Here is a 15835-nt window from a genome sequence, read left to right as displayed (position 1 = left end):
GGTCTGTATGTAAGTGGTTTTAATCTAAATTTAGAATTAGCTGAAATTTTATTCTAGAGATGTGTCTTGTCAATGCAAAGTTGGAAAAGAGTGAAAAGAGACTGTTGCAAATTACTTTAAATTAGATATTTTTAATTGTTTCAGTAGTATTTGGGGCAGAGACTGGACGTAAAATTGATTCTTAAAAATTCCATTCATGTTTTTAGTATATTTGTAATCTATCAATAGTTCAGAAGTTGGAGTTTTTAACCTTGAGTGGTAAAATTTGTATGTTTAATTTATTCACAATTTCAGAGAGAGTAACATTATGTTATTTCATGTTGCTAAATAATTCCTCACCTTAGCATCTTAGATGAACGGAAAAGTTTTCTTATTTTCTTTTTATGCTGAGGATGGCAGTTTGTGTTACTTTATTGTTTCTGTGATTGGCAGCAAAAGCCTAATTTCACAGCTTGCAGTGAGAGTGCAGGAGTGGTGGTTTTCTGCAGCTATATTCAAAAACTGTCAATCAACAGCCTCCACAGGCTACTTAGAGAATGGGTTTTCTTACAGACTTCTCCAACTGCTGCTTCATGCTGTCTTTGATTGGCACAGCCTGGCAGGGAGGATGGATGAATCTGTCACTGGCTGGTTAATTGTGTTGCTGGTCTCAGCCTGACATCAGGTCTTTGACTCCTAAGTGGCTCAATACAAAACAAATTAGCAGATTGTAGTCATATTTCTCATTCTATATGCTTTGACTTTGTTGAATGCAGTCCATAAATCATATTGACTGACACCATAGTGAATGATGAAAGCTGCTTTTGAGACAGCTAGTGTGGGTTTTAGAAAGCAGCACCGCGAAGGTGCCGTGGAAGGATGCATATGGCTGACCCTTTGGGAATTTCCTAGGAGCCAAATGTCTCTTTACTACAATTGTTCTTAGGAGAAAAGCTTTTGGGTCCTATAAAAAGGATTTAATATGTCAGCAGATTCTCTTTACAAGCTCCTTTGAAATATAAGAAGTTTGTCTAAGGGTTTTCTCTTTTTACAAACTTGTATTTCAGCAAAATGTGAAGGCTGGGTGAAAAAACAGTTGCCTTTAACACTGTTAGCAGGTGTTTTTGTGTATAGAATAGGGTCCTTGTTTCCTAAACTTTACACTGATTGAGTGGAAGAATAGGTTTTGTAGATAGGAGCAATTAGCATAGGCAGAGCAGAGACAATAGTGGTGTCTCCAAATGGGAGGCAACTGGGGCGAATGTGAGAAGCCTGCTGAATCTCTGCATGCTGCTGAATATAGGTATTTAATTGCTAGATAACCATGGCCACCCCCACCCCCTTAAATAATAATAATAATTTTAAAAAGCCGAAATAACAAACATCAAGACTGCTTTAAAATTAACTGACATTTGTTCAATCCTGAAAAATAAGTATTACTTCTGTGTTCATGAATCCTTGCATTTCCTCTTCAAAATGCTTTATGAAAAATTGGCAAGGAATTGATGATGTGGTACATGTTGGAAATTTGAAGATGAATTTTTAGCTTGATCCTGTTTTTCAAACACAAATGTTAATTTCATTCTTTTCCGGGTATCATACATCGAGTGTATTTTGAATTGGGAAGCACTGAATTTTGAAGAGGATAACAGTACAGTTCGCATTTCTCTTAGTTAAAATTCAGCATTTTGATAGATATGCGTAACTTTATTTTTTTTCTCTAAATTTGCAAATATTAAGTGATCTTTGTTAAGTATCAACTGTGTATAGCAAACTTGTAGTATTTCTTAATGTGTCATTTGAACAATAAGCCTGGAGTTCAAGTTACATAGTTGGAAATAGTTCATGTTAGGATGTTTCCATTTTATGAAACTTTAAAACCAACATTAAATGTACGTGTATTGATATTTACTTGAAGTCAAAGTGGCTTTAGCTGTGTCATTTCTGTATTGTAACCATTATCCTGTGCTCCAGTACTATTGATATTTGCCAGATTTTAACAATTAACTACACATGCCTGTTAGAAATACAAAATTCTGTCATTTATTTAAGATAACAGAGGAGTATGCATTGTTTCCATATGAAATAAACTGAACTTTAAAATATTTCATGACAACCTATTAATCTGGTTGAACTTTTATTACATTATAGTGGCAGCATAAATAGGACATGGAGCTGATTTGATGGAGCAGTACATTAAACAGAGATGCACTAGTTGTTCCATTAAATCAAAATGACATTTCCATTAAGTATTTCAAACGCACTACACTGTAATTACATGAACTGTGGCCCATTTAGTCCCCTTCTCACCTCCCTTTTTCTTTCCTTTTTTGCCTATTCTTTTTTTCTTCTTTTTCCCCCATTCATATTGATATTGTTCTGCTTGGGGAATAGAGCTGCATGTCTCCCGGTATAATTGCTCTTGGGTTTGGGAGACTTTTAAGCATGCTGGTTTTGCATTGTTTCTTACATTCTTTGTTGTCAGTTCATCTATTTTGCTCAAATATGTTATTTGCTTTTCTGAGATTTTCAATTAAGAAACTGACATGTAATTTTAGATTAAAAGCTCCTTACAAGTCAAGGTGTCCTAATGCTAAAAGGGAATTAGCAACAGCTATTTAATGTTTCAGTGTGAACGTGAGAAGAGTTGAAGGCTTTCTGTTCTATTCTCTATATTTTAATTACCTTTTAACAAATAATGGATTTTTGAAGCATGAAATACTTGGGGCCAAATTTGCTTTCTGTTATGAAAATTTTCTGCATATGGAATTTCAATCATCTTAGCAAGCTGACTTGTTAAGGACAGGATCTGGCTCTTCAGATGCTGGAGCAGAAGTTCCCAAACTTTTTGATACAGTGAACTGTCCATTGTAGTTGTTCATTACTTATATGTGTTTCTGGGAGTCAATAGTGAATGGATCAACCTGACTGTAGAAAAGAGCTGGAGAACCATGACTTTAGAGAAAAAGGTGACATCACTGTACTGGTGGATAGAAGTAAAACAATAGTGGCGTATGCTCCAGTAGCTCTGCTGTGTTATTATGATTTCTTTTGTTTAAATGTGTTGTTACCTTTGTTTCAATATCATTATAACATACACATCAGTTGAAAAGAGTGGTTTGAGTACATTAAACTACAGAGTTTCATATAGTTGTATTTGACACCCAAGTTCACTCTGTTTTAAAAGATGGCAGTTGTGTAATAGAATGGGGCCATCTGGTTTGGTATCTGCTCTCAAGTGGTTTTGGTAACTTTAAGGTAGAATGAATTGTGTTATCTTTACATTTTTCTGTACTAAATTTTAAATAATTTATTAGGGTTAATGTCTAACTTTGTGTTTTGTCTTTTGATCCCATGTTGGGAAAATTGTCTCAATTATGTGTAATGGTACACAGCAATATTGCCAGCTAGACTGTGATTGGGAAATTATTTCTATTTTGTACAGCAGAGGGCTACATTTCATTTTGCAAGTAGTTGATCATTGACAGTACTGATTTATTAAGCACCCGAGATGGTGGATAAGCATGAATTTTTAAAATAATTTAGCAACAAACATTTTTTTTTTTTCATTACATTCTCGCTTTCATTCTCTTTGGGTTAAAAATATATAAATGAATCCACAGAGCTGTTCATATGCTTCAGCAACTTTAATTGTCATTGTTTTGGAAATATCCTTGTATTCATGAAGACTGTTGGATTGCTGGAAGAAATTTAAATAATTGCTTTAACATCTATTTAATCTACTTCTCTGTTTGATCTAATAGAAACCAATCTAATAGGTCAAAGAAATAACAGAAGTATGATCTATCTCTCTAATCTAAGCATTGTATCATTAAGACTTATATATTAGAATGTATATTAAAATCAAATCAGATGAGCAGTTCTTTAATGATGTATCATTTGTTTCTATTGTAAAACTTGTTGCTTTTTCTACTAGGGAAAAGTGGCCCAGACAGCTTGCATGTCAGCCTGCCAGCACCTTTCAATGTCCCTAATGCAGATGCTACTGGACAGTGAATTAAAACAAATAAGCATGGGAGCAATTCAGCAGTTTAATTTAGATGTGATACAGTGTGAATGTAAGTATATATTCCCATCTCTGTTGGTCTTACAGCGAAAAAAATTATGTAGTGTAAACTATATATATATAGTGGTCCTTCTCCATAATCTACTGAAACTTTGTCTTTTATTAAAAAAAATGGTATTACAGTACATCTCCTTGTAAAAGCAATTATGAGTGAGTATGTTGGCATCCCTGGGAAATTTTTTAATTGCAACTTTTCTTTTAACTAAAATATATAAATTGAAACATACATTGTTTTTACTCCTAATGGGATCATAATCAGTAAAGATTTAGTTTAGTACAAAATTGCCCAAAACTACTACATAAATATGATGTTTTGATGGTTAAGAATAAAAGATCAAATGTCTATGAAATTTTAATGTTTCCTCTGCAGTTCATCTATTATGATACAAAATTTAAATGTGCTGTTATGTAGGGTTTCCTTTCTCCTAGAACTGCTACAGCCTTCCTGTGCAGAATAATGGTGCTCATTTAGTAAAAATCAGCTGTTGTTTTATTGTCACTGTTCAAAAGATGGTATCAGAATTGTTTTATAAACTGGTTCAATACAGCACTGAAGGCAGGATTAATTACCTCATGTTTTGCTTGGAGCTCATGGCTCAGGGTGAGCTGTTAATCTGTAAGAGGGAAGTTCCATGAATAGGTGTTAGATCTAGTTTTATAGCTGATGCCTGAGATACAGTGGAAAGGTTCACTAGAGTTTTTTCAGTGTGTATTTTTCAGATTCTTCTGCTCTGTTTTTGGGTTTGTTTTTTTTTTTCCTAAGTATCTTTCCTGTTACGTGATTTAAGCACAGGTCTCAATTATTTTGGTGACAGCTGTAAAATGGGGCAGTTAAACAGGTCATATCCTGAGGCTTTTACTTTGGATATATTAAAAATTTTATGACTACTCCGTTAGAAGCCACCTATGGAAAACTGAAAATTTAATTTCAAGCAATTTGGTTAGCATCACAAAAGATTCTTGTGGGAGTCCAGAGACAGACTTAAGGGGCATTTTTGACATTTTAACCATATACTTGTCTTTTTTTCTCCTGCCTTATTTGTGACATTCCAGCTGAACTCAGTAACAGGTAGAGCAGAAAACTTTCTGACAGTCCCCCACTGTCCAGCCTTAAGGCCTTTCAGGGCATGGAACAAACTGACAGGACTAGCAGGGTCAAATTGATAGAGTATTTGTGATTGTGACATCAAAATTCTGTGATTGTACAAGTTAACCAAACAGATCATAGTTTGACTTTTCTTACTTTTAGTGTGCTTGATGTTGCAAATTTAATAGTGTAATTTTCAGGTAGGTACATAGCAGTGTATTTGTGCATCTGTATAGTTTCCTAGATGTAAAAAAAAAAAAAAGTATTGATAATACTGACATCATAATCATCCATTTTAACAAGTTGAGTTAATGCAACCACTAAACCATTATGTGCCTTCTGAACAAATAGTGCAACAGTAAAGAAAACTTGTCCATTACAGTATTATTCTGTTTCTGTTATTTAAAATATCAGCTGTGAGCAACACAGTACCTTATTACATCTGTAGATTACCAATGCTGTTTCACCCTGGGATTTCTAGCAGTACAGGGGATAAAATGCATGTCTTGCAGGTGACTTTCACAGTATGAACAGTTTGTTCACAGCAAAGAAGGGAGTAGTTCCACTGTTTCCAGCTGCCATCTGGGCTTTGGGTTGTTTTCAGACCTTTTTCTTCTCAGGCAAATGCTGATGCCCTGATTAGTGTAATCCTAATTTTTATTACCGTTCTGTCTATCATCTTTGGTTGATGCACAGCAGAAGCTTTAATCAGTGAAGAAATCCTAGTAGAGTTTTATTTGATCTAAAATGATAACATTTCATTATTTTAAAATAATAAATTAACTGTAAGATGACATGTTTTTTCATATGTAGCTGTTATTCTGAGTATATGGCATGGACAGGACATAACAAAACTTTGGTCAGAATAAGAAGATTTCAGACAGCTAGTAACTTAAAGCCTGAAAAATGCAGTCTTCCACCACTGTGTAATTTCTAGCATGGGCTGCACAGCTGCTAATAGAATGAACTTTATTTCTTCCTTTGTGAAAAGCTTTTAAAGCATGTTAAGAAAAAAAAGGTTTTGCACAGAAACCCTTTGAGTACTTTAAATACAATTATGGAAGCTTGTCAGAATAGTGTGTTGCAACCAACTACATTTTGCAGTCTGTGGAATAAAGGAGTGACACAAGATTTTGCTCAGATTGCTTTGCTGATGTGGTTTCATTCATAAGGTCCATCACAGGCACATTCCAGGCCTCACTGTGATGCCTGTGATTTATGTTCTTGCTCATCACCCTCCCCCAGCTTTATTCTTTGATGCTTTGGGATTAATGGATACGACAGTGACATTTCAATTAGTGCTTAGAGTGTGCAAATAATTCACAACTGTTGAGAGTCTTCTACTGTATTGTATTAATGGGTTTGACATTTTACTTAGTGGAGTATACTCAGATGAATTTTGAACTAGGAAATTAGATTACATGTAGAAAGTCACTAATATCTGAAGGTAAACTTTTAAAAATTCTTGCCAATATTGTAGAAATTTTTTCTGATCTTTAACATTATAATTTTATTCTTTCTAATATGAACTCAGGAGATCTAAATAAAATCAGAAAAGTATGATAACAGAAATTAAAAAAACAAATAAGATAAAAAACAATCAACAGTCCAAATAACAATCCAGCAATCTGTCAAAGTCAGTAAGTGCTCTTCATAGTGGCAAAGGATAAGTGGACTTCCAAGAAAGGAAGGTGGAATGGAAGGAAGTTACCTGGTGGTGAACTGGGATTTTTGTTATCCTGCACTAAATTTTCATACAGTGGAGTACCTGTAATAGTTAACTTCAAAAAACAGAGTAGAAATCTGGAAATATCTGATATTTTTTCTCAACAATATAATAGCATCAGGTGGTATTATCTCATCATTTCGAAGGGGAAAAGAAAGTAATCATCTTGCTCTTCTTCTAGCATGTTTTTTGTTTCCTTCCAAACATTCCAAAATATTTCAGTTTTTTTTCAGTTTGTCCTGTTCTAATCAAAGTATTTCTCTACTTCCTCTGCAAATTTTATAACCTAAAGCATTGTTTTACCCCTGTATTTTGCACTGTTCTTTCTCAGTGTTTATTTCCACAAGGATGATTGAGATTCCTGAAGCACCGTTCAGAAAATAGGATGTACTAGGTCCCATTGAATAAAATCCAAAGAGTAGTCTTTTGTTTCAGTATTACATTTAAGTTCCCCAAGGAAGGAAATGGATTGGGAAGGGGGTGTTTGCCATTTTTTTAAGATGAAATTAAATATGGATCACTGTATCTCACTTTATAGGAAGAAGGATGTACATAATAAAAAATGAGCTTTTCAGAGACACCAGATATACTTAGCTTACATTAGATTCTTACTAAGGAATTAGAACTTGTTTGAAGTTGTAATTGTTGCAAGAGCTAAATGTTTTTTAAAATTTTTAACATAGATGAATTGTGAGGTAGGATTAGTTAACAGAATGAAATATGGGTGAGTGGGCATCCTTCTTGACCAAGATGTGAAAGGTTGAAAAGGTTTTGGGTGTTGCCTATAAACAAGCAATAGTTAGTGGAGAGTCAGTGCAAAGCTGGGTGCTCTGTATTTTCCTGATCAGCCCTGAGTGTGGCTTCCTGGCAGTCCTTCCTGTCACCCGCTGCGTGGAGAGCAGCAGTATCCAAGAGCAAGTGACATCCTGACCAAATTCTCTGCAGAGCACGCACAAAAGTAGTCTCCAGGTGGGCATGCCAGAAGCTGAGGCACCCAGATCCTGTTTTTCCTTGAAAGGGCCCCATGTTCTTGTGTGGAGGGCTGGGTTTGCCTGCTCCTCTCCCATCTGGGCAGTCAGGTTAAGCTCAGTGACGTTGGCCGTCCTTCATCTGCCGCTCGCATACGGCAGCACGGGGGCACAGGAGGCAGCGAGCCCTTGCTGGCACTGGGGGCTGCTGCCTGGCCAGCTGGCAGCTCCCTCAGCTCCCTCCCTGTGTTTGAACAGCTGGAGTATCCAACAGGGCTGCAAAGTGCCTGAGGCAGCTGAGATGGTCACCTGATTCTCTGCTCTTCCTTTAAACATACTTCTGTAGCTTTGCTGTCCCGCCTTGAATCAATGCTATGAGACTGGAGTTAAACTGTCTTACTTTAGCTTTGAATTCAAAGTCTGGACTCTGGTTTTTAGTTTCTTCCACTCAATAGCAAAACTATTTGTCAAGAATTAGGTATTGAATTCCCAAACCAACAGAGAGGCACAAAATATGGGATTTTGGGACAATAACATTTGGACACCTGTTAATAAATCTAGATTTGTGTAGAAATTAAGTGCCATTTACAGTTAAAAATGTCTTAAATTCCACTTAGTAGATACAGCCTTTATCTTAAGATCTCCATTAATACTTATGTATGGGTTTGTCAATTTTCATATATCCTGTATACAAAATGTAATTATAAGATCAAAGCAAAATATTCAAAAGAAAATGGTCTGAAGTAACCTTTACAGCATTTATATTCACCACTATAATTTATGTGTTACCTCCCAGCCTGTTTTTGTATTACTACATATTTGTTTCATTCGATCCTATCTTCTTTATATTCCTGAACTGCCTGTTACAGGAAGTATGTTGAGATTGTATATATTGAGGACCCACATTGTTCTTGTCCTATATACACAGTATCAGCAAAGCAGAGGAAGGAAAGATATTAATAAAAACTTTGTGAATACCAGACTCATATAATGTATATTTTCAACTGATTTTTCCCAGACGTTTGAGTTTCAGATTCAAACTGCCAAACAGCCAGTGAGTGACAGTTTAATAGTGATCTTTGCATTTCATTCTCCTATATTATAAAATTCCAGAATGCTTTTATGCACATTAAGCCAAACAACCAACCAACCCCCTACCCCTGCAAATCCTCTTTAAGCCTACAATGATTGTAGGGGGTGAATATTTTAAAAGATGTATATATGACAGTGTTTCATTACTATCTAGAAAACGGCCCTTAGGACAAAGACATTAAGAATGTTAATCCTGTTCTTATATCTTCCTAATATGCTGTGCAGTAGAAAATATTTAATTAGCTTTGTAAAATTGTTAGCAAAACTTAAAAGCCCTGTGCTGAGGGCAGAGGGGGAACTGTCGGCCTGTTACCATAAGTAGATTATCTTTTTGCCCTCTGAACTCATGAAATTATAATAATGAAACAAATTCTATTGTAGTCAACCTGTCAGAGTGTTCCAAATGTGAGAACAAATGTTTGTGCTATAATGAGTGTCCCTAATGTTGTAAATGCATTCATAATATAAATTTGTAGTTTAAGAGAACAAAGCTTATACAACAGTTAAGTTTGGTACATTTATACTTCTTGTTGTATAGCTGCAATACTAGTAGGTATTATGTAGAGAAATAAAATTAAACTGCATTATTTAATGCATTAGGATAAATTCCAAACTCTCTTAGCCTGATGAGCACAGAAAAGATGCAAATATTTGCCCTGTGGCATGTAATGGTGTTAAGAGTATTGTGCTGTAGGAAGATACCTCCCGAAGTATAAAGTGCCAAAAGCTAGCTGAAAAGACTTTCTGAAGGTCACACTTTTCAGTTATTTTTACTTTTTAGTTCTCTAACCCTTTTTTTGCCATTGATCTTTTTTCTCCCAGTGTTAACTCCAATTGTGAAGTGGCTGGAAGAGCTGAGATACTGGTGGGGAAGCTGGTCACAGTGTACTGTGTATGAACAGAAAGTTAGGATCAGATCAGGTGATTTGATAGGCTTTGCCTTTCTGGTTTAAGGAGTGTAGAAAAGATCCCTTCTGACCATCATTTGCATCCTCCTTATCAATGTGCTACCATAGCTCACAACTCATGTATCTCTTCTCATCTGTTTGCTATGGAGCTTTGCTTAGGCTTCTCTGCTGGAGTGTGGTATTCTATTTTAAACTCTGGCTTTGACTGACCTCAGAGCCCAGCTTCACTGTCCTAAAGAAAGGGAAAGAAATGGCCATGAATTATCTGCAGAAGACAGCCATGTAGACACACAGGCCTTCAACCTAGGCTGTTCAGAAGGGTGCCTAAAGTTCCAAGGCTTAGGCACCTTTGTAATTCTGCAATTGGTGATTGCTTGGTACAGGTTGTTTTGTCTTTGCTGGTTTAAGGAGTTTATTATGAGAAAATTCTCCCTATAAAATACCGAGTATAAGGTATGTTTTTTCTACTGGCTGTTTTTTTGTTGTTGTTGTTGGTTTGTTTAATGTTTTTGTTTTGTTTTGTTTTTGTTTTTTTATGCATGTTCATGGTCAATTAAAATTCCCTGAAAATGCCTCTAAAAATGCCTCTGAGGTGGTCCCAAGTAGGTGTTATTTATAAAATAGGAAGACCAGACAATTTAACATTCACACTTGAATACAGTAATCAGTGACCATTTGCTGATGTTGCCAATACTTGTCTGTGACATTACTGTGATCTCTCTAGGGCATTTGATTGCTATTTTTTATTTCTTTAGTTGATAAATAATAAAGTTGTATTGCAGTTGAATTAATTCTCCTATTACATGACTCTCATAAAATAACTTTTGCACTAGTGTAATACAAATAATAAATTCTACTTCTACTGGTAAAATTGCTACTCTAGTACTATATCACTTATCTATATCTCTTACATCTATTATTTTTAAGTATTCGGAAATGGTACTAGTAGTTTCTTGTACCATTTAAGTAAGAGTCTTTATCTAAAATTGTGTTCCATATAGTAATTTTTAGACTTGTGAAATAGTCAATCTGAATTCATTAGTCTGCTTTAAATTGAAACCTGCTGCTTTAAATTAAAATAATTCCAGAAGTCAATGTTTGAGGCCATTATTTTACCATTGTGCTAGCTCAATGGTTTTCTGGATTTTACTTCTGCATAATCCACATTTTCTGACTAGCCATTAAAAAAAATATACTAATATTTAATATTATTTCTAAATGTAAGTATTAAGGGCAGTAGAGTTTAGCACTGGGTCTGGAAATTGGATACATATGTTTTGTTTCCTCTATCATTGAATGACCTGTTTCTCAGACTTGGAAAAACATATTCCCTTTCATGCCTCAGATGATGCTTTTCTAAAGCTGTTGCAGTAGTATCTACTTCGTTTTGTTGAGAGCTCTACCTGAAGGGTATAAGAAAAATACTCTGAAGTTATTTTGAAATAAGATATCTAATCTGAATGAGGATGTGAAGTAGTGGTTGTTTGTCTTTGTTATTAACTTGCCACTGGGGTAATAACAACAAATAGTGTATTTATTTTTAAGTTTAACAAGTGTTGATCTTTTTGTGATTTAAATAAATAACTGACTTTGTTTCACTTACCATGTTGCCGCTTTTTGTATTCTGAATATATTTTTGTCTGACAATTTTGACATCCAGTTTTGGGTTCAAAGTAAGCAGAATTTCATTACTGGTAAGCAGGCTAAAAGGCATGAGCAGGCATTTCAGCTATGCTCTGACTGTGGACATAGGGCTTTCTACCCGTTGTCTACACATGAAACTAAGTCTCACTGTAGTGTTTGTCCTTTAATGCTGTTTGGCTGGAGGTGGAGGTTTTATAGCATGGATGCTGTAACAAAGGCAGATGTTTGAAAATACATTGACAGCCATGGAATTGGTATTATTTTGAAATTCTTCAGTAATCGTGCACCTCAGGCTAAAAAATACCTTGGTTTCTGTGGTTGTGACATTACTACTTAGTTAGAATTTTAAGCAAAATTTCTTTTAAAAAAAGAATTTTTAAGCATAATGCTCCTAAAAGTATTATTCTTTGGAATTATTGGAAAAACTGTCAAAAGGTTTTTTTTGTTGGTTTGTTTGGTTTTAATCTCTGTGAGTTATTAAACTAGTCCTGTGAAACTATGCTACTTAGCATTTATCTTGCATAGAGCTTGATTTTTTTGTTAGATTTAAAAAAAAAAAATTACATCCATAATATTTTAACCTTTTTTTTGCAGTATTTGCTAGTTCTGAGCCTGTGCCAGGATTCCAGGGAGACACCCTGCAGTTAGCTTTCATCGACCTCAGACAAGTAAGACACTAGTTGCTGTTTTTTATCCTACTAATTTCCCCTTCTGACCAATGCTGAAGTTATTAAATTCAAGAACCTTTCATGTTTTTGCATTCCCATGTAATTAGTTGTGAAAAGCAGTTATTTGAAGTGTTGTTAGTGGCACTATTCCCTGTAATTTAGCGTAAAACTGTTTCTGCAGTGTGTGGTTAGGGGGCACTGTGCTACTGGTAGTACCGTTACAGGAGTATTGGATTGAATTTTGGTCCTGACAATTTTATGAAGATCCTGTGATGCCTTTTTGCAAGAGTGTATGTGTTATCCTGGTGTGTGCTGGTCTTATTCCACTCTGGGCATTTTGCTCCTGTCTACAAAACTACCTCTCTGGGTAGCAGAATTAAACATGTATTTAACATTTCCTTTCCTGAATTTGTTACATAGAATTCTTTTAAACTGTTGGAGAGCAGCTGTATTCCAACCCAATGATCTTTATTCTACATAAAATTTAATTTAATTTAATTTTAAATGCTGTAACATTGGAAGCACTTTTCCACAGATCTTGCCAAAAGGAAGGTTTTCCCGGACTAAAATTGACTAAATCTTTGGACATTATAACCACTATAACAAATGATCTTCAAAACCTTTTTGTACTTGAAGTTAGCTTTTACAAAGGATTTATTATTTCACAAAATTGTAAGTGTAAGTCTCATTTAAATAGTGAAATGAAACATTAACTGCATGTGGAAGATCTTCAGCTTTCTGCAGATGTTGGTGATATTTTTCAGTGCCGTTATGAGTCTATCAAAGTCATTTAAAAATAAGAGAAAGTAGAAGCAATTCTATACCAAATTATCTATATAGTAAGAATATTTTTGCTTTTTTAATAACTTAGTAGGTTTTTCACAGCAAGATTATTAAAGAGCATTTCAGAAGGGAAGGCAAAAGTATTCAGATTTCTTCTGGTAGTTAGAAAGGACTTCATTGAACTGTCTTTTTAAAAGCAGAAGTTAAAAGGTAGAGTTCTGTGCTATGTTCTTACAGTAAAATAATAATGAACAATATCTCCAGTGGGATAAGTGTGTACTGTGTGAGGAGGATACAGGATTACGGCTACAAGACTTACTCATGCCACAGATCTTGCCTTGACTAGCAGCCTTCCTCGTTTGTATTTTTTTAAACTCTCTTTTTCTTGTCAGTGTTAAAAGAGACTAAACATCTTCCAATTTGTACTTAGATCACTTCAGTTGAAGGGAAAGCATGTTGAGGCTTTGGCACCATTTCTGTCATCCACCTAAGTGGAATCCTTGCAGGGTCTACGTTTGCAAGAGGGCAGGGTGTGTACATGCTACAGGAAATAAAGATTTCATATGTTTTAAGCACCAGCTGAGGAGTATGTCACTTAAATAGGTATTATGTTGTTTATGATAACTCTTAGTTTATGTTAGCAACTTATAGTTAGAATTCTTTTAAGCACTTTATCAAGGATGAAGTCATGTGAATTTAATTGACTTAATATACATTATAAACAGGAAATGTTTGGGCAACTCTCTATTGGGTTGCAACTGGAAATTGCAGATGTAGAACAGATCAAGCCTGTTTGGTTTGCTTTGCTTTTTACTATATTTTGGTGTGCATCACCAGAAAGTATTGCAGGCACACATCAAAAACTTCTACCATTTAGATTTTCAGTGCTTTCCCTCTTCTCCTTATTTGTGATCTATTTCTGTCTTAATAGGGTAGATGACAGTTCTTTTCAAGAATACTTAGAAAGGCAACAGAGCCTTTTTCAGAAGGTTCTTATAAAAGGTCATGCTTCTGTTTTTTAGTTTGAATTTGATACTTCTGCATGAATTGCAGGATATGAAAGATAAGGAAGTAGGTCCAGTGGTCAGGTTTTACCTGCCCACCCGGACTGTGCCCTGAGGTCAAACTCCTGATATTGGCTGTTTGGTACAGAGGAGCTGATGACAGGTAGGGGCTGATACAAGGGGGAAAGCTTGAACCGTATCAAAGCTAAAAGGCAGGAGATTTGGGACTCACTGAGAGACTGTAGCTAAAAGATGGATCAGCAGGATTGCCCTCTTCTTAAAAAGCAGCTGACCTGCAAGGGAAAAGACTTTATCGTCCTGCCAATCACGTGGTTGCTAATGGAAGCCAGTTATCTCAACAACAGCTACTCACTCTGTGCTGTGCTAGTGCAATGTGTGAGATTAATGAGGATTGGGCAGTAGGATATTGTAGCACATTCTACTAACGAAGTAAAGTCACTTACAGGGAGCCAGTTTGGAAGACTGAGAGAGGAGCTACACTTGAGTGATTGTAGGGAGGAGCAGCTTTGAAAAGAATTGCCATAGGTATTTTCAGCCTAACTGTTCTTGATCCTCTGTCTTTCCTTGAAGACAATGTATAGGCAGCATGCTGTCCCCAGCAAGCCCACTTTCCTTCTTCCTTCCACAGACATAGAAAAGCAAACAGAAACAGCTGGCATGAGAGAGTTCTGTCTAAGAAGACAACAGTAGTTAGTAATAGGAAGCTCTGAGAGGACAGAAATCACAAAGGACCAAGCACTCACCAGTTGTCCTGTTTGAGCCACCTCTGTCTCTTTATGCTGTTATCTACTGAAGTTTTTGTTATACTTCACATGCTCTTTGAAGATCTTTGCAATCTGTAGAAACCCTTCTCAATAGAAATTTTTGTGCTATTTCCATAACCACAGTATCTCAGCATGTTACAGAGGTGACTTGGTGGGGTGATCTGATTACACTTGATCATCTAGAAAGAAACTTGTAGCTCCAACTCGTGTAGCAGGTAGAAAATTTGGGCAGATTCATGGTTCTGTGCAGCTGCAGTAATTGTGTCATGCCTTATGCCACTTGTCATAGCATATGACCTGAGGTCACACCTACGTGCACCCTTTGACCCCACTTAAAGCCATTGAGGGGCCATCTCAGCAAGGCAATTATCAAAGTGGCATGTGCTGCTTTACAGAGACTGGTCTCCAGCATCTTGGGAAGATGACCCAGCTCTCCTGCAACTTACATTGCTCTCTGATATCACTGCTTGCTACCGTCTGTACAGGGAACCTGGGTAAATAGTGCAGTGGCCCAAAGTGAGGGGGAATAAACTTTGGGGATTTTGCTACTAATTCAGATCTTAGGTCAATTGGAATTAACCTTGTAAAGTAAACAAGTTGTAGTTTGTCCTGCTTGAATTGTCTCTGAGGAGGAAGCGCAGCCTCCAACCTGAATTAGTTTTTTCCTGGTTGTGATCTGTTCTTTAGTGCCTAAAGACTAGGGTTACAGTTCTGGAATGTGAGACAGTTTCTTGTATGTCTTGTACACTTAAGTACTGTTAGGATAAAACATGAATTTTCTAATTTGTGTGTTATTCTTTGGACAGCCAGTGTAGTATGTAGTGGACAAGAACAATAACCTTGTGGTAGGCTGAGAGTTCAGCAGTTGCTGTCTTAGGCCAAATATCTTGATTCTTAACCAAGTGAGTGCTTACAAACACCTATTCTTGAGATCAAATAATTTCCTGCAGAGATATAACTAAGCTGCCAACATAACTTGACTTTCACTTTTGACTTGACAAGTTGTTCCTGATTTTTCTCTCCACCATCAGCACTGCTTAGGGGCTTCTTTTTTTATTGTCTCATCTCAAAGAAGTACTCAGCTAGCTTGATGATTTGTGGAAT

At 35.9% G+C, this 15835-nt stretch overlaps 1 protein-coding gene across 9 annotated transcripts in view; it reads left to right on the top strand.

Moving 5' to 3' along the window:
• The window catches only part of EXOC6 (exocyst complex component 6), an 85557-nt gene that overhangs the window by 49331 nt on the left and 20391 nt on the right, over positions 1-15835 (top strand). For all 9 annotated transcript variants that reach the window (XM_079312399.1, XM_079312397.1, XM_079312395.1 and 6 more), the window contains 2 exons: positions 3917-4058; positions 12086-12159. In XM_079312399.1, the coding sequence (XP_079168525.1) occupies positions 3917-4058; positions 12086-12159 (216 nt within the window). The remainder of the gene's footprint in view (positions 1-3916; positions 4059-12085; positions 12160-15835) is intronic.

This window comes from Erithacus rubecula (assembly GCF_903797595.1).
Source record: "Erithacus rubecula genome assembly, chromosome: 9".
NCBI classification, from domain to species: domain Eukaryota; kingdom Metazoa; phylum Chordata; class Aves; order Passeriformes; family Muscicapidae; genus Erithacus; species Erithacus rubecula.
Note: the sequence above shows the minus strand (reverse complement) of the source record. Positions and strands in the feature narration are given on the sequence as shown.